Below are 23,635 nucleotides of genomic sequence, written 5' to 3'. Positions count from 1 at the left end.
CTCCAGCTATAGGCAAGTTCAGCGGAGGTCACCGCGTAAACAAACAAAACACGCCGCTTTAAGTAAACGTTGTTCGCCTACCTTAATTCAAAACAAAACAAGTCTGTCCCTCTTAGTGAATGCGTCACTGTTTTGCTTTAAAAAGGGGGATCTGCTCTCTGTAATTGGCCAAATTATACCCCTTCCAGAGAGTCAACAAACATCATGGAGGGAGACGTTTGAAGGTATAACAGAACACACACAAACCTTGTGTCTGTGAGTAGACAGCCACAGAGCCACTGACCAGGCCGACGTACAGACAGTGTTTCTTGTAGACCAGGCTGGTGACGGTGGATTTGTCCGGAGTGAAGAAGTGCTGCAGGCGTACTTTCTTAGATCGTTGACTGCTCTTATATACTATGATACTGAGGGGGTGAGCAAAAAAGATTAACAAGAAGTCAACACAAAACGGTTAGGTGAGTGGTAAATGGGCTGCATTTATATAGCGTTTTGCAATTAATGCCTCAGCATTTCACAGATAAAAACATGCAATAGATATGTAAGGAGAGGGGAAAAGAAGTGATTTATATTTGACTTTGTCTATGCATCCAGGAGACAATATAACTTTTTAATAGTAGTGTGCATCACATTTGAGAAAGTGGGTTTACTGAGCCATCATCATTACCTGCCCTCCTCCATGCCCAGACATACAGTGGGCGTGTCACTGGCTTTTCTTTGGGGGGGCTGGTTGTTTTCAGCTGTTGCCTCCCCGTTCTCCTGAGGCTGCTCTGTGGGGATGTAGGCCATGCAGAGGATACGCGACTCCACATTGAAGCACTCTGTCACCTTGGGGTTGGAGTTCTGCAGGGCCACGATGGCTATCTGTCCCATCTGGTTGGTGCAACTAGCCACCTGAATTTAGCAATACACAAAATATGATGTTACACTCACTGTGACACACTTTATAAGTCTAGATTTTACAATATGTCTTGATGCATGCTCAATAATCCAGGTAAGAAAATAGAAGAAGGTTGAATCAGTTCATCTGGATACAACGTTTATTGATAGATACATTTCATCACTCAACTAAGTGACCTCTTCAGTCGATTTTGCATTACTTTTTGTAAATGGAAGTTGATTTGTAGTTACAGATTGTTTCAGGCCAAATACATGGACTCTAGAATTGGAGCCCATTAATAAATGAGTAGTCATTTAATTATTCAGTTTTTGTATGTCAAACTGTCATTGTGTATTTTTCATAGTTGACCACTTTGGAAAAATTACACATATAGATACAACCCTGAAGGGTGTAATTTTTTTGCTAAATGTACTGACACCTATGGTGAAACTGGTAATTGCACTGGTGTATGACCCATTCTAAATGAAGCTGAAACTGCTTAAAACATGGCTGAACCAGACTTTTAGCTACTGATGTTACAGCACCTGTTGCCATACGTCTACGCTGAGCCTGGCCTTAACAGAAGCCATTAAAATGGACAATTTACAAAGGTATGTACAATTTCAATCTTCATGGATTAACTTGAGGTAAACGCCCAATTCTTCCGATTGAAAACCAGTTTAACTGAGGTAGAGAAAATGTCTCACCCAGATACAGCCATGTCCCAGGACCGGTGTGTCTGCTGTACTCTCACTGTTGATGTGGGGCTCTGGGTTGTGGACTGCACACTCCACCTGACACAGAAGGAAGAAGTGAGGAAAAGAAAGAGACAGGTTATTGTACATTATCAGGTCACAGGAATTCATTGGACAAACGCATCTGATTCTATTCAACCTTCTATCAAAACTGTAGTGTCCCGTACAGGGATCGAACCCGCGACCTTGGCGTTATTAGCGCCACGCTTAAGCCAACTGAGCTAACTGGCCTCTGCAATCCTGCTGCTGGTGTCTATCCCATTTAGATCCATTGAGATAAAAGAACGACGCTTACAGAGTGGGAGAGTCCAAGACAAACAGATCCGGTGACGGAGATGCAAAAAAATCGCAGAATGTCATTTCATATCGGTTTGTCTCAAGGCGACCCTAAACAGTCAAATGAGTATGTGGTCTAAACTAATAATTGGATACCATGTTCTAAACAACCAAGGTAATCAGATGTTGTGAACTTTGACCTAATTGAGACTATGTGGTTGATTTTAGTACAATATAGTTTCAGTTTGTTGACAGGCATGTGTAACTACTAGCTGCTAGGTGATGTGTGTAGTCTTCAAGCAGCTTGATATATAGCCTATACTCCATATTAGTTGATTGTCGGTGGTATATATTGATACTGTTGCTGGAGGTACAGGTTTAGAGCCATCCCAGTTTGACCCTAAAATGAATGGCCAGTACAGGGATCGAACCCGCGACCTTGGCGTTATTAGCACCACGCTCTAACCAACTGAGCTAACCGGCCTCTGAAAGGCTGTTGATGGTGTCTATCCCATTTAGATCCATTGAGATGAAAGCATGACGCTTACAGCGTGGGAGAGTCCAAGAGAAACAGATCCGGTGACAGGGAGATGCAAAAAATCACAGAATATTGTTTCATATCGGTTTGTCTCAAGGCAACCCTAAACACTCAATGTGTATGTGGCCTATACTAATAATTGGGTACCATGTTCTAAACAACTAAGGTAATCAGATGTTGTGAACTTTGACCTAATTGAGACTATTTGGTTGATTTTAGTACAACATAGTTTCAGTTTGTTGACAGGCATGTGTAACTACTAGGTAGTGTGTGTAGTCTTCAAGCAGCTTGGTATATAGCCTATACTCCACATTAGTTGATTGTCAGTGGTATATATTGATACTGTTGTTGGAGGTACAAGCTCAGAGCCATCCCAGTTTGACTTTAAAAGGAATGGCCAGTACGGGGATCGAACCCGCGACCTTGGCGTTATTAGCACCACGCTCTAACCAACTGAGCTAACCGGCCTCTGAAAGCCTGCTGATGGTGTCTATCCTATTTAGAGCCATTGAGATAAAAGAATGACGCTTACAGAGTGGGAGAGTCCAAGAGAAACAGATCCGGTGACGGAGATGCAAAAAATCACAGAATGTCGTTTCATATCGGTTTGTTTCAAGGCGACCCTAAACAGTCAAATGAGTATGTGGTCTAAACTAATAATTGGATACCATGTTCTAAACAACCAAGGTAATCAGATGTTGTGAACTTTGACCTAATTGAGACTATGTGGTTGATTTTAGTACAATATAGTTTCAGTTTGTTGACAGGCATGTGTAACTACTAGCTGCTAGGCGGTGTGTGTAGTCTTCAAGCAGCTTGATATATAGCCTATACTCCATATTAGTTGATTGCTGGTGGTATATATTGATATTGATGCTGGAGGTACAAGCTCAGAGCCATCCCAGTTTGACCCTAAAATGCATGGCCAGTACGGGGATCGAACCCGCGACCTTGGCGTTATTAGCACCACGCTCTAACCAACTGAGCTAACCGGCCTTTGAAAGCCTGCTGATGGTGTCTATCCCATTTAGATCCATTGAGATAAAAGCATGACGCTTACAGCGTGGGAGAGTCCAAGAGAAACAGATCCGGTGACAGGGAGATGCAAAAAATCACAGAATATTGTTTCATATCGGTTTGTCTCAAGGCAACCCTAAACACTCAATATGTATGTGGCCTATACTAATAATTGGGTACCATGTTCTAAACAACTAAGGTAATCAGATGTTGTGAACTTTGACCTAATTGAGACTATTTGGTTGATTTTAGTACAACATAGTTTCAGTTTGTTGACAGGCATGTGTAACTACTAGGTAGTGTGTGTAGTCTTCAAGCAGCTTGGTATATAGCCTATACTCCACATTAGTTGATTGTCGGTGGTATATATTGATACTGTTGTTGGAGGTGCAAGCTCAGAGCCATCCCAGTTTGACTTTAAAGGGAATGGCCAGTACGGGGATCGAACCCGCGACCTTGGCGTTATTAGCACCACGCTCTAACCAACTGAGCTAACCGGCCCCATGTGTATGTCTTTTGCATTCACATGAATGCTGACAGGTGTGGAATGCGGCGCCTCTGTAGCATTTACAGTAAAGTGTGGCCTCTGAGCGATGAAATTACATCCCCACCAATCCACATCAAACGACATCAGCACTTTGACACATATGAAGGTCTCTGGGAGGCTGTAAGACACCCAAAGAAGGAAAGAAACACGGAAATAAGAGAAGAGTGAGAGGTAGCCAGCAGGAGAGACTTAGCAAAGGCATTGATTTATTCACACCCCACTGGAGCCCAGGACCTTAGCTAAGAGAGAAAGAAGGAGAGGAGGAGTAGGCGTGTGTGTGGGAGAGAAGAGGAGGCTCACTTTGAACTCCTGTAGTTTAGACATGACAACCGGCATCTGTCGGAGCAGGAGAGGGTGCTTCTGCTTCTTGATCTGATTGCTGTCGTCCTCCGCAAAGAACCAGCCCTGTATGTTGTCCTCCTCTGTTGCAAACATAAACACACACATGCAACCGTGACACGTCGTTCAGTAATGGGCACCGCCGGCTTCAGACTTGTGAGAATGCGAGTGATACATTTTACAAACGAAGAATCTGCACTGCATATCTCGTACAGGGATATCTGCTATGAGACAGAGCCACTGGATAAACAGGTTAATCATTTCTGTGTTGGGAAAAATGCATCTCGATGCAAGTTAATAATTTGTCTCTGAAAAAAATTATTTATGAAGTCACATGTGAAGGCAGCAGAAGAAATGGAAGAGGACTAAATATTATGCAGAGAAAAAAAAATCATATGGCTTGTACTCAGTGCATCATATGGCTCAAAAGCAGAGACGGGGCCATCAACAAATCAATGAAAAAGGAGGTCACGAGTAAATGAATGCAAATACAGTCAAATGGAAAAACAGCTGAGTGAATTGGACAAGAGGAGACACCGGCCAGCCAGACTGTACTGTACCTAGTGCCAACTTGGCCATCTGCAGGTTACTGATCCATGACTGTTTGATGGCTGGTCTGAAGGTATTGAATACTGCACTGAAGTATGTGGGTTTGCCTGTCCTGCATTTAAGAACAAAAAGAAGAGAGAGAAGAGACAAAAGACCAGTGCCCGCGTCAGTGGATGCCACAATGATCATTGTGTTGCTTGTTGACTGACATGGCCTGAATAGAAAACTCCTGAGAATTAAAGTTCAAGAGCAGTGATTGTTTTAACTGTACCATGTCGATATTGATATTGAATGATTAACGTGAATGTATGATTTGACTCTTCGAAATTCTTTCCGTCCTCTGGTAACCATAGAAACTGCAACAATGAATTCATTTCTAGCATCTCTCATTTGTCTCCACAAACGTGTTAAATTTGAACACCCATAAAAACACCACAGTCTTCCACGATAAAAGCATCATATTAACCAACAAAAAGCATCTTTAACCAACAAAATTCACATGGCAAACAGATTCTTTCTTGGTGTAACACCAATTTGGGGGGGGGGGGGGGTTACCCATCCAGTCCTGGCTGAAGAGACAGACTGTGACAGTGATGTAATGGAAGTCAATGACAATTACCCCAGCCAGCTACAGTTTATATAGACATGGCAGTGTGTGTGTGTGTGTGTGTGTGTGTGTGTGTGTGTGTGTGTGTGTGTGTGTGTGTGTGCGCGTGTGAGAAATCAATCTCTCATACACTAGCTGCTGATGAGAAGGGAGAAAGTGTTGTGTTGTGGGATTGAGGGATATGGGGAGGAATGTGAGTGCCACAGCTGTGTTTCCAAACATACCCGTGGATGAACTCACCAGCTAGATACAGCAGAGATGAAAGATAGAGTGAGGAAATGTGTGTGTATGTGTGTGTGTGTGTGTGTGTGTTGTATATATATACAGCTGATGATTGCTTATGGCATGAAACAGGCTTGTATTGTCTCATAAAGACTTTACTTGACTCACTGGATTATTTTGCTCCTTATTTGTTGAGCACTTTCCCTACCGTTGAAGTGTTTCTTATAACAAAGTTTATATATAAATATATCTGTCCATTATCTGAACCACTTATCCTGTTCTCAGGGTCGCTGGAGCCTATTCCAGCAGTCATTAGGCGGCAAGCGGGGAGACACCCTGGACAGGCCGCCAGGCATCACAGGGCCGACACACATACACACACCCATTCACACCTAGGGACAATTTAGTACGGCCAATTCACCTGACTTACATGTCTTTTGGACTGTGGGAGGAAACCGGAGCCCCCGGAGGAAACCCACATGGACACGGGGAGAACATGCAAACTCCACACAGAGGATGACCCGGGATGACCCACCAAGGTTGGACTACCCCATGGCTCGAACCCAGCACCTTGTTGCTGTGAGGCGACCGCACTAACCCACTGTGCCCCCCCCCACCCCACACACACAGCATGGTGGCGCATACATATGGCGTTTTTTTCCCTAAAACTGTAAATGGTGTTGATAGAAGTGCTCAACTAATGAGGAGCGGAATATCAACTGAATTATATATATTATATTGTGTGTGTGTATGTATATATATATATTATTTATATATATACAAGAAGAACCCCGCTGCAATGTAGCGGTTTGGTTATCCACCCGTCTAAATCTCCCTCCTCTTCATCCTGCCAGCTAACCGCCTTCCCCCTGCCCCCTAAACCCCCCCCCCACTCCAACTCCCTCCCCCCCAAATGCTCAGAATCATCTGAAATGCCGAGAAAAGTGGTTTTTAGCCATTTTTAGAAAAATGCATATTAATGCATAATTATGCATAATTATGCATAATTTTAATTTTCTGGGATTTTTCCCTTACTCTCTGAGACAATACCTACCACCTCCAAAAAGAATTAGGATCATAAATGCTTTAGTTTTCGGTCCCGCTATCTACACTAACTAACAACACACACACACACTAACACCACACACACACACACATTTCGAAAATATATGAGTAGATATATATATATATATATTATAGCTCAAAGTTGTTAAATGGCAGAACAAGCCTGTTTCGTGCTCAGCACACTTATCAGCTACCACATATATATATATATATATAAAGAGAGAGAGAGACTGACTTTTGATGTTCTTTATGAACAGTCACCCCTTAAACAAAACAAACGATACATATTTAAAAAAACTAACACAAACCTACACTTCACAGTGTTACTCACCCCACACACAAACATGTGCAGACACACACCCACACCAACCACTGCTATCAGACCCTTGCCACCATCCCCACATGCTGTTCAGTTTTATATATGCTGATCACCCCCCCCCCCTCATCAAAACATATAGCTCTCCCTACACACCACACATGTTCAAAGCCCACAGTATTATTCACCCAGCTGTAATACTCATTGTGCTCTCATGCATGCAGTGACAAGTGCCCTGAATAGGGCACTGGATCCAGACACCCACTCCCTTCATTCTGTTCCTCCTTGTAAGCCATGTGGTAACCATAACTTGGGCAAACAGTAGGGTGCTAGGGTGTATAGTTTGCCCAGACAACGGGCAGCCCTAACGGATCCCTCTAGCAACCTGCACGGGGTCTGCTAAGACCTCCCACCCACTTTTAAAAGACATGTTGCTCCATTGTAAAGCATCTTAACCATTGAAATAAAGCTCTGCCCAAACCCAAAACCTGGCAACACCTTGAACAAGTACCCGTGGTCCACCCAGTCAACGGCCTTTTCTTGGACTAATGACACAGCTCCAAAAGTGATGTCATTAAACCTAGACCAGTCCAACAGATCTCTTATTAGAAATAAATTGTCCATAGATCTACCTGGCACGCCATAGGACTGGTCCCTGTGTACCACAGTCCCAATGTGTTTGTCCAGTCTATTAGCCAGGCATTTGACAATCAGTTTATAGTCCACACAGAGCAAGGCCACAGGCCTCAAGTTTTTCAGTTCACTCAAGTCCCCTTTTTAGGCTAGGGAGCAAGAACTGCACAACGGCAGCTCAAAGACAGTTCTCCTGTCCCAATGCATTCATGCAAGACACAAAATAAGTCCTGGCCACTGGTATCCCAAAAGGCTTTGTTAAAGTCCACCGGTAAGCTGTCAAACCCAGAGTTCATTTGGGACACGGCCTTGGAAAGTTCCTCATATGACAATGGAGAGTCCAATATAGTCTTTTACAGATCAGAAAACTGTGGGAGATCAGATAACAGTATCTATGTACAGCCGCGGTCACATAACTCAGCACCAGACAGATCAGAATAAAATCTCACAGCCTCTTCCCTCATTTCCCCAACCACACATGTGACATTGCCGTTTGATAGACATATAAAATGCATTTGTCTTTCTTTAGCTACTTCCCACTCCAGTCCAAAGAAAAAGACACTTGGTGCATCCATTTCTCTTAATGCAGAAACCAAGCTCTCACAAGCCCACCTTTTTCCTGATCCCATAGAAGCCCCCCCAGTTCTCTGCTTAACTCAGCCCTGTTGTCACTCAGCCCAATATTATCCCCTGTAACCAACTCTGCCTCCACCTCTCTTATACTTTGCTCCAGCCTTGCCAGTGTTCTCTTAGCCTCTACAGCTGAGAAGGCTCTGTATTGCTGGCAGAAATGCCTATTGTGTGCTTTACAATCATCCCACCACTGACTTAGGGACTCAAAATCTCCTTTTTTCTGTCTTCACCTGTCAGAACTCACCAAAACTGGTGCAAAAGGCAACATCTTGCATGAGCTTTACATTAAATTTCCCCCTCCAACAGAGCCCCCAGTTCACCTCATTATTTACATCACCGTGTCTTTCTTGCAAAAACACTAGATTCAGATTTTTTTTTCTCACATAGTCAACAAGTACAGTCCTTTTAGCCCCATCCCTGGCCCCATATATGTTAAGAAAACCCACCCTCAGAACCTCAATTAGAAAAGGAAGAGAAAAGGTGAAAAGCAAGAACCAGAAAAAGAAGCCCCATTAGCATGCCTTTACTTTTCAACCTATCCATCTTTAATCCTTAGACAAAGCTAAGCTTTTCCTTATAGTAGTGGCCTATTTCTTCAGCCTATACTTCCTCCTAGGGGTCATTTTCCAACTACGAGACTCCTGTGTGGCTGTGATCCCCTACAGTGAACTCAGAAACTTTTTAACATCAAGAAAATAATCTGATATCTCAACATTCTGCCTATTTTTTGTCACCTTCAAAAACTTACCCAATTCTGCCACTGAATAAACATCCCCCCGCTCAACCTGACTAGCAGGTGCCTCTGACACTCCAGAGCAATCTGAGTGGTCCATGCCATCTGACTCCCCTCCAGACTCTTCTGTCTGTTCATCCCTCCCTGGCCGCCCTGCCTTACTGCTGCCCTCCTCTTGACCCTCCAGACTAACCTTTATACCATCATCCTGACCCCCTACCTCTCCTCTCCTGTCCTGCTTTCCTCTTCCTGTCCCTCCCTTTGACAGCCTGCCAATCTCCCTCTCCCAACTCCCCATCAACATTCTTGTCTACCTGCTTCATCCCGTGTCCTTCATCCTGCTGCTCCTCAGAAAGAGTATCACCTTCCACTTCTTCCACCTGCGCCTCCTTTCTGCCTCCCTCTTCCCCAGCAGTCGCTGGTACAGCCCCACTAGGCCCACTGTTAGGCCCCGATACATAACATGCACTTTCAGCTGCTGTGTGCGCTTCACCTGTATTCGCTGCAGGTGCGCCAGCACCGCTTTCAGCCGCCCCTGCCTCTCTATGTGGACACCCAAAACGCTTTTGTCCCAACCCACCACACTCAAACAAACACAAGCTTTCCAACATCACATAAACAGTGTTTTAACCCTCCCCGTGTCAAGCACTTAAGTTTACATTTAAACTCTGGTCCAAACTCTTTAAGTACATAAACACTTGCCTGCGCAAAGACATGACATGCTTAACTTCCTGACTTTTACATCCGAGAGAGATGGGCTTAAAACCGCTGGCAGACACAATTGGCCGTGTCTACGGGTGGGGAGCCGGATGTGGGTATGTGTCCTGGTCACTGCACTAGTGCCTCTTCTGGTTGGTTGGGGCGCCTGTTTGGGGGGAGGGGGAACTGGGTAGAATAGCATGATCCTCCCACGCACTACATCCCCCTGGTAAAACTCCTCACTGTCGGGGAAAAAGAAGCGGTTGGCAACTCCACATGTATCAGAGGAGGCATGTGGTAGTCTGCAGCCCTCCCCGGATCGGCAGAGGGGGTGGAGCAGAGATCGGGACGGCTTGGAAGAGTGGGGTAACTGGCCAAGTACAATTGGGGAGAAAAAGGGAGAAGGAAAGAAAATGCTGGCAAATCTTCCAAACTCGGACAATTCCCGACTCAAAGCCTCATCCCTAATGAAAGGCGGCATATTTGAAACAACCACTCTTATTGGTGGTGTCAACAAAAATGAGAGAGCTATCAAAACCCCTTTGACATAAATCCTACTCGCCATCAAACTACTCACAAAACACCCCTTGTTCATCCAAGAAGCATAGCCAAAATTGTCACAATCTACCTGTTCGCCAACAGCAAGAAGCAGCATGTCCTCCACCGTATCGTTGTTACCTGGCACACAACCTAATCCCGTGGCGTGGCCATCATAGCCCCCGGGCTACCAGGCCCACTCCTTGGCCAAACAAAAACTTTCTGCCTCTTTCACCACTTAAACCACTAAAAAACACTTAACACCCACCACCGTGATAAATTACAGAAACACTACACAAAAAGAACAGCCCCCCCCCCCAAAAGATAAGATGCTAAGAAAGCGAGAGCCCACAAATCGCATCCCTCTCAGAGAGAGAGCGAGAGAGAGCAAGAGAGAGAGAGAGAGAGAGAGAGAGAGAGAGAGAGAGAGAGAGAGAGAGAGAGAGAGAGAGAGAGAGAGAGAGAGAGAGAGAGAGAGAGGGAGGCAGGGAGAGACAGAAAGTGTGTCATGGGCAGAGAGAACGGGACATGGTCACAGTGAGAGCGAATGTGAGTAAACAAGTTTAAGGTGGGCCTATGTGGGACCATGTGCAAACTATAATAGTCTATGTGTGTTTGTGTGTATATGTGGCACAGGCCCTTGTGTGAGTAACAGCTGCAGTGTTTGGCCTTGGGTAAAACACACCGATGCACAGGAGGAGGATAAAACAGTTCATTTTGTCTGTTGTGATTAATGCTGCAGATGAGGACTGGTGGAGAAACGTGTTTATCCAAATGTACTGCAATACTCTCCCCCCGCAGTGGTGGTGGTGGTGGGGGCTAGGAGGAGAAGGGAAAGTGGGGTAAAAGGGGATAAAGTCAAACCTTGGCTAAACACAACAGCGGGGGGAGGGGGACGAAGGAGGGCGGGGTTGTTAAACAGTTTTTGTTGTGTTATAGGAATCCGAAGATTGTTGTTTTATGTGCAGGCTTGACTAGAGCCAGAGGTCTGTTTGTGTGCGTGTGTGTGTGTTTGTGTAAAATACAGACTTGTCCTGCTTGCCAGGCAACTGGAGTTGGATCCTACAGCGGTCAGCTGCCCTGATCTCCTCTTCTTTCTTCAGAATCAGTCTCTGGAGACCTGACACCCAGTCCTGGGCCACCGTGGAGTTCACATTCTGTACCAGAGAGAGAGAGAAAGACAGAGAGAGAGAGTGATTACAAAGACCAGAGAAGAAAGAAAGGGAGATGAAAGAGAGAGAGAGAGAGAGAGGTGGTCATTAAATACACAGGTGCAAAGCGTTACAGGGAAACAATCATTATCTTCAACATTATCTCTATATACACGTGGCAGGGACAACGCTCCATTAGCAGCCATAAAACCGTGTCTCTGAAATGCTGCTGAAATTGTGCAGAGCATGTGTGCAGAAAAATGTCAGCCAGTGATGTCACTGGCAAAAAATTTGTGAATGTGAAACTACAACAACAACTTCCTGGTTTGCCACTACCTTCGGTAGGCTACATTGCAATAGACTACACTGTATATGAAAAATGAATAACAATGTTACATGCAGTTGTTACAGTGAATGTGTCCGAATGCCATATGAAGAGGGCGATTATCTGTGATTGGAGACTTTTCTTTTCTTTTCTGTTTTTTTGGACCCCCCCCCCCTTTTCTCCCCAATTGTACTTGGCCAATTAACCCACTCTTCTGAGCTGCTCCACCCCTTCTGCCAATCCAGGGAGGGCTGCAGACTACCACATGCCTCCTTAGATACATGTGGAGTCGCCAGCCGCTTCTTTTCACCTGACAGTGAGGAGTTTGGTCAGGGGGACGTAGCGCGTGGGAGGATACGCTATTACCCCCAGTTCCCCCTCCCCCCTGAACAGGTACCCCAACCGACCAGAGGAGGCGCTAGTGCAGCGACCAGGACACATACTCACATCTGGCTTCCCACTCGCAGACACGGTCAATTGTGTCTGTAGGGATGCCAGACCAAGCTGGAGGAAACATGGGGATTCAAATCGGCGATCCCCGTGTTGGTAGGCAATGGAATAGACCGCCACGCTACCTGGACCCCCCTGATTGGAGACTTTTCTGCAAACGTTCAGTGGTGTTTCAGAGACACACAGAAGACTGCTGAGTAATATAGCTATCACAACATCATCATCATCATCATCATCACCACAACAAAAACATAGACACAGATAATGTTGAAAATCATAATTGTTTCCCTTTAAATATACAGAAAAACAGGTGCAGAGAGAAGAATGAAAAAGTATTTGTATCATACATCATTTACAAAAGGTACATACTGCATTAAAGCCATTTTTGTCATGGGACAAGTCAACCCTAGTGGCTTCCCAACCTCCCTCCTCCCTTCCTCCATCAATCTCTCCCTCCCTCCCTCCCTCCATGCAGTGTAGGAGACACATGTCTCTCTGTGTGCTTCGGTGTAGATCCCTGCTCCCCATTCGGCCTCTGACAGGCCGACCAGCACAGCACAAACATGGGCTCACAGACTGCGCCGCGCTCTGCAAACTGCACTTCGCACAGACAGATGAGCCTGTGTGCCTTGTGAGTGCTCGTGTATGTGTGGCCGCAGGTTGACATGACAGCCTTAGATGGACCAAATAAAGAACCGAGGGGACTCCTAAACTCTCTAAACCAAACAGTCCACGTTGGCACATTCCACTGCTCCAACATAATAGGCCTACAAGTCTGCTGAGTCTTCACGGAAACCTCAGGTGAAACTTGCTGAATGTGATTTTCAAAGTCCGAGAGGGTCAGTGGAGGAATCTTTATTTTTCTTCTGCCTCCTGGCCTCCGTCCGTTAACTACTAATGAGTATGATAATTACTCTGAGATGCAGTATTTTCAAACTGTTGTTTGAAATATTTGAATATTTTAACATTTTAACTGCAGGTTATCTGACTAATAAGAGGGCAGTGTGATCTGTTGCCCTCAGGATGCCATTTCAGCTCACATAAAGTTCAACACTAAAAAAGATGTAAGAGAGTCATTAATCTCCTTTGCCGTTCCATTATTTAATTTGGCTATCACTACAGATTCAGAATCTGATAATATAAAAGCTATGCACTGTTATTTCAACTGTCGTCTGCAAACCATTTTTGTTGTTACTGGCCTGAAAAGATTTGAACAGCAGAGAACAGAATAAAATGGACCAGAACAGATATGACCAGACCAGACTTCAGTTCAGTCTTACCTGGTAGTTTCCCTTTAAGCTCCCGATCATGCCTGCGATCTGGTTGACCAGGCTGAGGTCATGGATCAGGTTCTGGAGGTCCTGGTACAGCTGACCTGGGCCCATGTACAGCTTGCCTGTGTGGGAACACACCATTGACTGTTTGCAACACATTGACTGACAAAGTTATCATCCAATCAGTGCTTTGTCAGTTACTGTACAGAGGTTTTAATTGGCAATAAATTACATTGGTGAGGATTTATGGTCCTATTCCCACTTCTAAAAAAGGCTTTCAGAAAATGGTTACAGTGATGAATGGTGACACTGGGCTGATTTGACAGGTGGTAATAAAAGTTAACTATGACCTCAGAGGATGGCTTAGGTCATCTCGTTCGCCAGACATAAAAAGAGTGATAAAAACGTTGAAGGTTAATGCCAGTCAGATGAATCGATAAGTTAAAATGAGAGCAACAGTTAGACAAAGATCAATAACACAAGGTCAGTCAGTCAGTCAGTTCCCCCATGGGGAGCTGTGGCAGCTCTGCTCTGCAAACTTAACTGTGGTTTTGTGTGTGTGTGTGTGTGTGTGCAGGTGTGTGTTTGTATGTATGTGTCTCTGTGTGCACATACTCACAAAGAACACTCATACCTAATTCACAAGATTGCAGAGGGAGGTCATTTGTAAAATAATGTGATAGATATGTGTGAATATATACAGTACAGTCTTTCCTGTTCACCGCTGTGTACTTGTCAGTGTACAGTTTGATACACACACACCCACATATATGTATGTATACACTCACTGGCCACTTTATTAGGTACACCTTGCTAGTACCGGGTTGGACCCCCTTTTGCCTTCAGAACTGCCTTAATCCTTCGTGGCATAGATTCAACAAGGTACTGGAAACATTCCTCAGAGAGTTTGGTCCATATTGACATGATAGCATCACGCAGTTGCTGCAGATTTGTCGGCTGCACATCCATGATGCGAATCTCCCGGTCCACCACATCCCAAAGGTGCTCTATTGGATTGAGATCTGGTTACTGTGGAGGCCATTTGAGTACAGTGAACTCATTGTCATGTTCAAGAAACCAGTCTGAGATGATTCGAGCTTTATGACATGGCGTGTTATCCTGCTGGAAGTAGCCATCAGAAGATGGGAACACTGTGGTCATAAAGGGATGGACATGGTCAGCAACAATACTCAGGTAGGCTGTGGCGTTGACACGATGCTCAATTGGTACTAAGGGGCCCAAAGTGTGCCAAGAAAATATCCCCCACACCATTACACCACCACCACCAGCCTGAACCGTTGATACAAGGCAGGATGGATCCATGCTTTCATGTTGTTGACGCCAAATTCTGACCCTACCATCCGAATGTCGCAGCAGAAATCGAGACTCATCAGACCAGGCAACGTTTTTCCAATCTTCTATTGTCCAATTTTGGTGAGCCTGTGCGAATTGTAGCCTCAGTTTCCTGTTCTTAGCTGACAGGAGTGGCACCCGGTGTGGTCTTCTGCTGCTGTAGCCCATCTGCCTCAAGGTTCGACGTGTTGTACGTTCAGAGATGCTCTTCTGCATACCTCGGTTGTAATGAGTGGTTATTTGAGTTACTGTTGCCTTTCTATCAGCTCGAACCAGTCTGGCCATTCTCCTCTGACCTCTGGCATCAACAAGGCATTTTCGCCCACAGAACTGCCGCTCACTGGATATTTTCTCTTTTTCAGACCATTCTCTGTAAACCCTAGAGATGGTTGTGCGTGAAAATCCCAGTAGATCAGCAGTTTCTGAAATACTCAGACCAGCCTGTCTGGCACCAACATACATGCCACGTTCAAAGTCACTTAAATCACCTTTCTTCCCCATTCTGATGCTCGGTTTGAACTGCAGCAGATCGTCTTGACCATGTCTACATGCCTAAATGCATTGAGTTGCTGCCATGTGATTGGCTGATTAGAAATTTGCGTTAACGAGCAGTTGGACGGGTGTGCCTAATAAAGTGGCCAGTGAGTGTATATATAGGTGTGTGTGTGTATATATGTGTGTGTGTGTGTATAACTCCGTTAAAAGAAACACTCAATGGTAGGGAATGAGCTCCACAAATAAGGAGCAAAATAATCCAGTGAGTCAAGCAAATTCTTTATGAGACAGTACAAGCCTGTTTCATGCCATAAGCAATCATCAGCTGTCCTTGCTTATGACAAGCTGACATACAAATCAGCTTTGGAGATTTGGAGATAAAGGACAGCTGATGATTGCTTATGGCATGAAACAGGCTTGTACTGTCTCATAAAGAATTTACTTGACTCACTGGATTATATACACTACCGTTCAAAAGTTTGGGATCACATTGAAATGTCCATATTTTTGAAGGAAAAGCACTGTACTTTTCAATGAAGATAACTTTAAACTAGTCTTAACTTTAAAGAAATACACTCTATACATTGCTAATGTGGTAAATGACTATTCTAGCTGCAAATGTCTGGTTTTTGGTGCAATATCTACATAGGTGTATAGAGGCCCATTTCAAGCAACTATCACTCCAGTGTTCTAATGGTACAATGTGTTTGCTCATTGGCTCAGAAGGCTAATTGATGATTAGAAAACCCTTGTGCAATCATGTTCACACATCTGAAAACAGTTTAGCTCGTTACAGAAGCTACAAAACTGACCTTCCTTTGAGCAGATTGAGTTTCTGAAGCATCACATTTGTGGGGTCAATTAAACGCTCAAAATGGCCAGAAAAAGAGAACTTTCATCTGAAACTCGACAGTCTATTCTTGTTCTTAGAAATGAAGGCTATTCCATGCGAGAAATTGCTAAGAAATTGAAGATTTCCTACACCGGTGTGTACTACTCCCTTCAGAGGACAGCACAAACAGGCTCTAACCAGAGTAGAAAAAGAAGTGGGAGGCCGCGTTGCACAACTGAGCAAGAAGATAAGTACATTAGAGTCTCTAGTTTGAGAAACAGACGCCTCACAGGTCCCCAACTGGCATCTTCATTAAATAGTACCCGCAAAACACCAGTGTCAACATCTACAGTGAAGAGGCGGCTGCGGGATTCTGGGCTTCAGGGCAGAGTGGCAAAGAAAAAGCCATATCTGAGACTGACCAATAAAAGAAAAAGATTAAGATGGGCAAAAGAACACAGACATTGGACAGAGGAAGACTGGAAAAAAGTGTTGTGGACGGATGAATCCAAGTTTGAGGTGTTTGGATCACAAAGAAGAACGTTTGTGAGACGCAGAACAAATGAAAAGATGCTGGAAGAATGCCTGACGCCATCTGTTAAGCATGGTGGAGGTAATGTGATGGTCTGGGGTTGCTTTGGTGCTGGTAAGGTGGGAGATTTGTACAGGGTAAAAGGGATTCTGAATAAGGAAGGCTATCACTCCATTTTGCAACGCCATGCCATACCCAGTAGACAGCGCTTGATTGGAGCCAATTTCATCCTACAACAGGACAATGACCCTAAACACACCTCCAAATTGTGCAAGAACTATTTAGAGCAGAAGCAGGCAGCTGGTATTCTATCGGTAATGGAGCGGCCAGCGCAGTCACCAGATCTGAACCCCATTGAGCTGCTGTGGGAGCAGCTTGACCGTATGGTGCGCAAGAAGTGCCCATCCAACCAATCCAACTTGTGGGAGCTGCTTCTGGAAGCGTGGGGTGCAATTTCTCCAGATTACCTCAACAAATTCACAGCTAGAATGCTAAAGGTCTGCAATGCTGTAATTGCTGCAAATGGAGGATTCTTTGACGAAAGCAAAGTTTGATGTAAAAAAAATCTTATTTCAAATACAAATCATTATTTCTAACCTTGTCAATGTCTTGACTCTATTTTCTATTCATTTCACAACATATGGTGGTGAATAAGTGTGACTTTTCATGGAAAACACAAAATTGTTTGGGTGATCCCAAACTTTTGAACGGTAGTGTATATATATATATATATATATATATGTGTGTGTGTGTGTGTGTGTGTGTGTGTGTGTATGTATGTATGCATTTGCCTTTTCTCATTTCGGTGTTTGTGCGCTGCATGACACACACATGTGATCTGAGGTGTGAAATGACTGCCTTGTTCCTTAATAACAGCAAACAACAGTGTGCTTTGTCCACAAAGCAGTTGACATTCACAACACTACCACAGCGCAAAGCTCCTCAGAAGTCTCCGTAGCCTTATCAGTACCGCCTTGTACACACACATGCACACACACCCCTAAGATATCCTCCTGAACATCACTAAGGAGAGGGGAGAATACTGTTGGCTGCCCTCTTGTTACTATGACAAAAAGCCTTATGTGCTTGCAAAAGGACACCAGTTAACAGTCAACAAGTAAAAGTGTTAAGATTATTTTTCATCAAATGATCACAGGACTGATGTGTGCCAACTAGAGAGCTGAAAAACGTTTAGCCCATCTAATTTCACATTTCTGTTAGTCTGGTACACCTTATCCTTTCCTCTCCAGTAGGTAACCTGCTGGGGCAGGGAGAGTTAAAGTGAATGGAAGTTGCTGGCACCAGCTTTCCTTGACCTCCCTCTGCTTCTGCAAGTTTACGCGCTCCTCTTTCTCTACCCCCCCCACCCCCCTTCTCCTCCTCTCTTTTCTACACTGGCCACCGAGTCAGCCCCGCTGTTCCAGCTCCATAGCAACCCGGCGCAGTGCCCCCCCCCCACCGCCTTCCCTCTGGAGGGCTCGCTGGTTGGGCATGCTGGGAAACTTTACCCTTGTTCTGCACCTCACCAAACTACTTCACATGCATAGGTGGTCTCCTGTGTACAATGGGAGTTATTCTAGAATGTCTCCCACTGAGTCTGCATACAGGCATCAACAAAGTGTCGATTTGTCATACTGACGATGACGACTTTATGTACATGCTGGCAGTATGTACACACACTCTCTCTCTCACACACAAAATATGGAATGTGATTTTCACAGATATTTTCATGGTCAATGAGCTTTAATTGCATCAAGGGGGTTTACTGAATTCAATCACAGTCTTTCCACCCCATAGGTTTTGTATGCTCAGTAAAGCCAGTTTAAGGGATCAAGTAACCAGCTGGTCTTTGAAGCGTGCCATTTTTTATTCTTCTATTCATCTGAGTTAATAGTTCTTCTTCAATACTGATGTATGAAAGGTTCATGCTTCATCTGTCCTGGTGAGGGCTGAGACAGAGAGGACTGGAATCAGGTCAGCGCAGCAACGCCTGACACACTTCCTCTTTGCTGTTATGTTAGAAACAACAGCAGCTAGAACAACATCAAAGAGACCTACAGGACCAGGTATTTACCATAAGCAAGTAAGCAAAATCAAGACGAAGGGCGCCCAGGTAGCATAGCGGTCTATTCCATTGCCTGCCAACACGGGGCTCGTAGGTTTGAATCTCCATGTTACCTCCAGCTTGGTCGGGCGTCCCTACAGACACAATTGGCCGTGTCTGCAGGTGGGAAGCTGGATGTGGGTGTGTCCTGGTCACTGCACTAGCGCCTCCTCTGGCCGGTCGGGGTGCCTGTGTGGGTGGGAGGGAGGGAGGGGGGGCTGGGGGGAATAGCGTGATTCTCCCACGTGCTACAGCCCCCTGGTGAAACTCCTCCCTGTCAGTTGAAAAGTAGTGGCTGGCGACGCCACATGTATCGGAGGAGACGTGGTACTCTGCAGCCCTCCCCGGCGCGGCAGAGGGGGTGGAGTAGCAACCGGGAAGCCTCAGAGAGAGCGGGGTGATTGGCCAGGTACAATTGGTGAAAAAAAAAAAAGGGGGGGGTCCATCTACAGTGTAAAGAAAAATCATTAAATCTGTCCTAGAAATATGAAAATGCACAGGTTTTATTTTGTTTCCAATTTTAGCATCCAGGTCAATTAGCATAGACAAAAAGAGCCCCCTGGCCATTTTCCACCATTTACAGACGGGTCCAACCTCCTCAATGGCTATTGGTGAGAGAGCCAAGAGTCGACACATTTCTAAACATGAACAACCCGGGACTTTTTATAGACGACCAAATGACCAGTCATCCCAGCTATATTTAACACTTCCTGAAAGCTCGCAATTTGTCAGTCAGTGGTGTTTTGGTTGCGCAGACAACCAAGAAAAAATACACCATCTGAGAGTTTGACTGACCGATCTTTAAGGTGGTCTCTAATTATTATGCAGCAAACAAAAGACAGCCAGTGGGGATGCACAAGCCAGTGCATTCTTAGTGCCGCTACCAAGCCTGGATAAACGGTTAGGGTTGCGTCATGAATGGCACCCGACGTAAAACCAAATCAAATGTGCGGATCATGAATCAGATTTCCATACCAGATAAGTTGAAGCCCGGGTTATCAACGACCGCCCCCAGTACCGTTAGCCAGCAGGGTGCCGGTGGAAACTATGCTACTGTTAGACAAAGAAGAAGGAGAGGGGAATGGCATGTCCAGAGGCAGCGGGAGGGCAGGAAGGGGAGGACTGTGGAGGTGAAAATCAGAACGTTGAATGTTGGCACTATGACTGGTAAAGAGAGAGAGCTGGCTGATATGATGCTGCAGATGAAGCTGCCAGGCAAGAGGAAAAGAGGAAGACCAAAGAGGTTTATGGATGTGGTGAGCGAGGACATACAGGTGGTTTGCGTGACGGGAAGATGCAGAGGACAGGAAGAGATGGAAACGGATGATCCACTGTGGCGACCCCTAACGGGAGCAGCCGCAAGAAGAAGTACAAAAGACAGGAAGTGAGCTGACACAAGCGGGGGGTGGGGGATGACATCATGCACAGGACAGTCTTTTCATCCTCTCTGAGCGAGCTGCTCCCGTGAGCAGCCTTTGGCTGAACACACTGGACTGTAGCAACTACTGTTCCCTATTGTCAAATAGTTAAAAAGTGGACTGGGGAGGCACAAACTAAATCACACTTGATAAATAAATCAAATGAAACACACAAGTAATGAAAGTAATACAAAATAATTATAAGTAAGCGAATGTAAATAAATCACTACTCTACACTGCTCACTCATAGCTCCATACATTACATACTGTGTGGAAGTATGAAATACTTACAAAACTAGCACATATTCCATCTTTATACTGCAAAACAAGGCCATGGGAATTGTCAACAAGGCCGATTATAGCGAGGCAACCAACCCATTATTTATGAATTCATATGCCTTAAAACTGATGGAGCTGGTAGCCTGTAAAACTCTACGAAAAATGTGTAGAGATAAAGACAGAAGAAAATAATGTATAGAGCTAAAGACAGAAGACTTCCTGACTGTACAAGGGTTGTTTTCAACGAGGGAGAGCAGGTATCCATTAAGGGGAAATTACAGGTTTGGAAAAAAGAAGGTAAGGTCAAATGTGAAGAAGAGACGTGTGACAGTTAAGGGGGTCAAATATGGAATAGTTGTAATAATGGACTAAAAGAATGTAGTAATATGTGTAAATTTAAGAAAATGTTCAAAAACACATTTAACAGATACAAAAGATGTGGCCAACATTGAGAAATGACTGACACTTATGATCGGACTTTGTTTTTGTTTATCTGCATCTGTCTGACGCTGTTGTGTTTCTTTATTATATTTTATTTTTATTATTTGTTTTGTTTCAGTTATTTGGGTTTGTTAAGTATGAAGGGTAGGCACAATAGAACCTCTTTTATTTTGGTCAGAGAATATTATGTTGGATTTTTGTGGTTTTTTTTGTTGTTTGTTTGTTTTTTTTTGTTGTTTTTTTTCTCGTAAAATTATTTAGTATTATTTAACCACTTTCACAACTGTATGGCCAATTTGTTGTTAAAGTGTACAACCGACCGAAAAAAATAAAAATCTAAACTAAACTAACCCTAAATTAAGCTATACCAAACTAAACTAAGCTAAACTAAACAACTAAACTTAGCTAAACTTAACTAAATTAAACTAAGCTAAACTCAACTAAACTAAACTAAACTAAATGGCTGATATGTGCCTGAACAGACTAAGAGCAGGTCTATAACTTCATTATGTACCTGCGCACATAAATAAAAACAAAATGCCGTTTCTCCCAGCCCACAGCAGTGCAACAGAAAAGATAAAAATGCACATCCAAAAATTATACCACTAAAAACATAAGAACAAAACAAAAAAGCACAGACAATTAACAACACAGTCCATTCAAGTGCCATTTCAGTTAAATGTTGACAGCCGGTGTCTGTCAACGAGTGACTAGCACTGATTTGGGGGGGGGGGGGGTTAGAGGGCATGACCGTGGGGGCTTCTTGCCCATTTCCAGTGTTTAAATTCCAGATTTTTTTAAGACTTGGTTAATTACTTTGCCTTAACAGCTATGGTGAACATTTTTGCACTTAAATCATTTCATTTTTGAAAAATAATTAGCAATTGGGGCCTGTCCTGTCAATTCAAAGAAGGTTGACTCAGTTCATCTGGATACAACGTTTATTGACAGACAATAAACGTTGTATCCAGATGAACTGAGTCAACCTTCTTTGACTTTCTTACCTGGATTATTGACCATGCATCAAGACATGTACTGTCAATTGTACAGGTTTAATTAACTAGTTCTGCAGTTTTATTCTATTTCTAATGTTAATAGTATTATCATGAATAATAATACATATGATACAAATAATATCTAATAATGCAGTCAAAGTCACTTACAGTCACAGCACAAGACAAATGATTCAATCATGAAACCATAAGAGCTCTTCATTAAGGATAACGTCCACTTTTCTCTAACATACTGTGTTTAATATCATAGTTCTCATTCAGTTTCAAACATTATTTTGGTCTCTAACCAAATATTAAGAAATCTTTTTAGCTGTCCTGTGTTATGAGGAAATTAACTGGAAAAAACAAGTCTCATTTTAGATGGAAATGTATAATGGAAGGAAACAGTAACTTGCAAGTCTCCATAAGAACGGACAAGCTAGCTGCCCAGTTTCAGAGTTTGCCCTGCTGTTGGATCAGTGCTGCTGTAGTCTACTTCTCTACTGACTCCCAGAGAGGAAAATCACATGTGTGCAAAGTTAAAGGAAGGGCCGATCAAAGTGTGTGCCAACCAGTCAACTTATCTGTTGTGAAAAACATTCATACAGCTATTCAAAAAAACTGATTTCAACTCAAATCTGGAAAAAAAAAAATTCTTCAAAACTATCAATCACCTTTTTCAGGTAATTTCCATACCTGTTCAGACCTGCAAGAAAATCATTTCCCATACTTTCTAGATCTGTGCAAGAACCCTACAGTAACCGTCATGTGAATTTTCAATTCCATCCATTTCAATGCCTGCACTTCTCTGACAGTCAGCCATGAGGCCCACAAGAAGCACCGTGGCCATACTGTAATGTTTAAAAATCCACTTCCACTACATCTAATTCAATTAGATGCTAATAGAAAGCAACTCTAAAGACAATACAGTGAAGCCCGTGTGTTTCCCCCTCAGGGCTGAAGGGAAAGGGCAGCTACGGTTGTGTCACATCAGGTTAAGACATATGGCCGTGAATCCGCCTAGCTATCTGTCAGTTTCAGCCCTAGGAGGGGGTGCAGCCGGACCAGATGTTACACAGGTCTGTGTGTCTGTGTGTTGAGCCCTGCTGGACTAAAGTAGGCCTATATTGATGGATGGGGTGTCCACAACTCAGTGGGGGATTGAACAGGGGGGTGAAGGATGGGGGTGCAGATGGCGTGGCGTGGGGGTGGATGGATGTAAGAGGTGGTTGAAGAGAAGGAAAAGGAAGATGGAATAAGGATGGGGAAGGAAACAGAGGAAGAGGATGAGTGGAGGAGGGAGGGGGAGAGAGAGAAAAAAACAACAACCCAGAAATGATCTTCAATGGGATTTAAGAGTGTAAGAGGTGGGAAAGGGGGGAGTTTCATTTATCCCACCTCCCTGCTGTTCCTGGGGAATAAGAGGATGAGTTGGGGGAGGGGAGTCATGAAGACCATCTTCTTCATCCAGGGTCATAGTACGCTTTTAACTATGACATAATACAGTAGGGGTGCTGACTAAATTTAAACTACAACACTAACCTAGTTATTTCATTTGCAGACTAGGCAGGCCTTGTCGGGTGTGTGCAAATTCTAACTCACACCAAAAACCCCACCAACTCATTTCACCAATAAGCGCCTTATAC

The 23,635-nt window shown here is 44.1% G+C and overlaps 1 protein-coding gene and 4 non-coding genes across 6 annotated transcripts in view; all 5 read right to left on the bottom strand.

Moving 5' to 3' along the window:
* The window catches only part of arhgef10 (Rho guanine nucleotide exchange factor (GEF) 10), a 117,745-nt gene that overhangs the window by 27,740 nt on the left and 66,370 nt on the right, over positions 1-23,635 (bottom strand). For both annotated transcript variants that reach the window (XM_056295277.1, XM_056295278.1), the window contains 7 exons: positions 13,550-13,665; positions 11,373-11,500; positions 4,910-5,010; positions 4,311-4,432; positions 1,585-1,671; positions 665-891; positions 247-404 (listed from right to left, as the gene is read on the bottom strand). In XM_056295277.1, the coding sequence (XP_056151252.1) occupies positions 247-404; positions 665-891; positions 1,585-1,671; positions 4,311-4,432; positions 4,910-5,010; positions 11,373-11,500; positions 13,550-13,665 (939 nt within the window). The remainder of the gene's footprint in view (positions 1-246; positions 405-664; positions 892-1,584; positions 1,672-4,310; positions 4,433-4,909; positions 5,011-11,372; positions 11,501-13,549; positions 13,666-23,635) is intronic.
* On the bottom strand, positions 2,319-2,392 carry trnai-aau (transfer RNA isoleucine (anticodon AAU)). The gene has a single exon. It is a non-coding gene; the product is annotated as a tRNA-Ile (tRNA).
* On the bottom strand, positions 2,841-2,914 carry trnai-aau (transfer RNA isoleucine (anticodon AAU)). Its single transcript has one exon. It is a non-coding gene; the product is annotated as a tRNA-Ile (tRNA).
* On the bottom strand, positions 3,369-3,442 carry trnai-aau (transfer RNA isoleucine (anticodon AAU)). The gene has a single exon. It is a non-coding gene; the product is annotated as a tRNA-Ile (tRNA).
* trnai-aau (transfer RNA isoleucine (anticodon AAU)) lies at positions 3,891-3,964 on the bottom strand. The gene has a single exon. It is a non-coding gene; the product is annotated as a tRNA-Ile (tRNA).

This window comes from Lampris incognitus, chromosome 16 (genome assembly GCF_029633865.1).
Source record: "Lampris incognitus isolate fLamInc1 chromosome 16, fLamInc1.hap2, whole genome shotgun sequence".
Taxonomy (NCBI): Eukaryota; Metazoa; Chordata; class Actinopteri; order Lampriformes; family Lampridae; genus Lampris; species Lampris incognitus.
The sequence above is the reverse complement of the archived record's forward strand: the minus strand, read 5'-3'. Positions and strand labels throughout refer to the sequence as shown.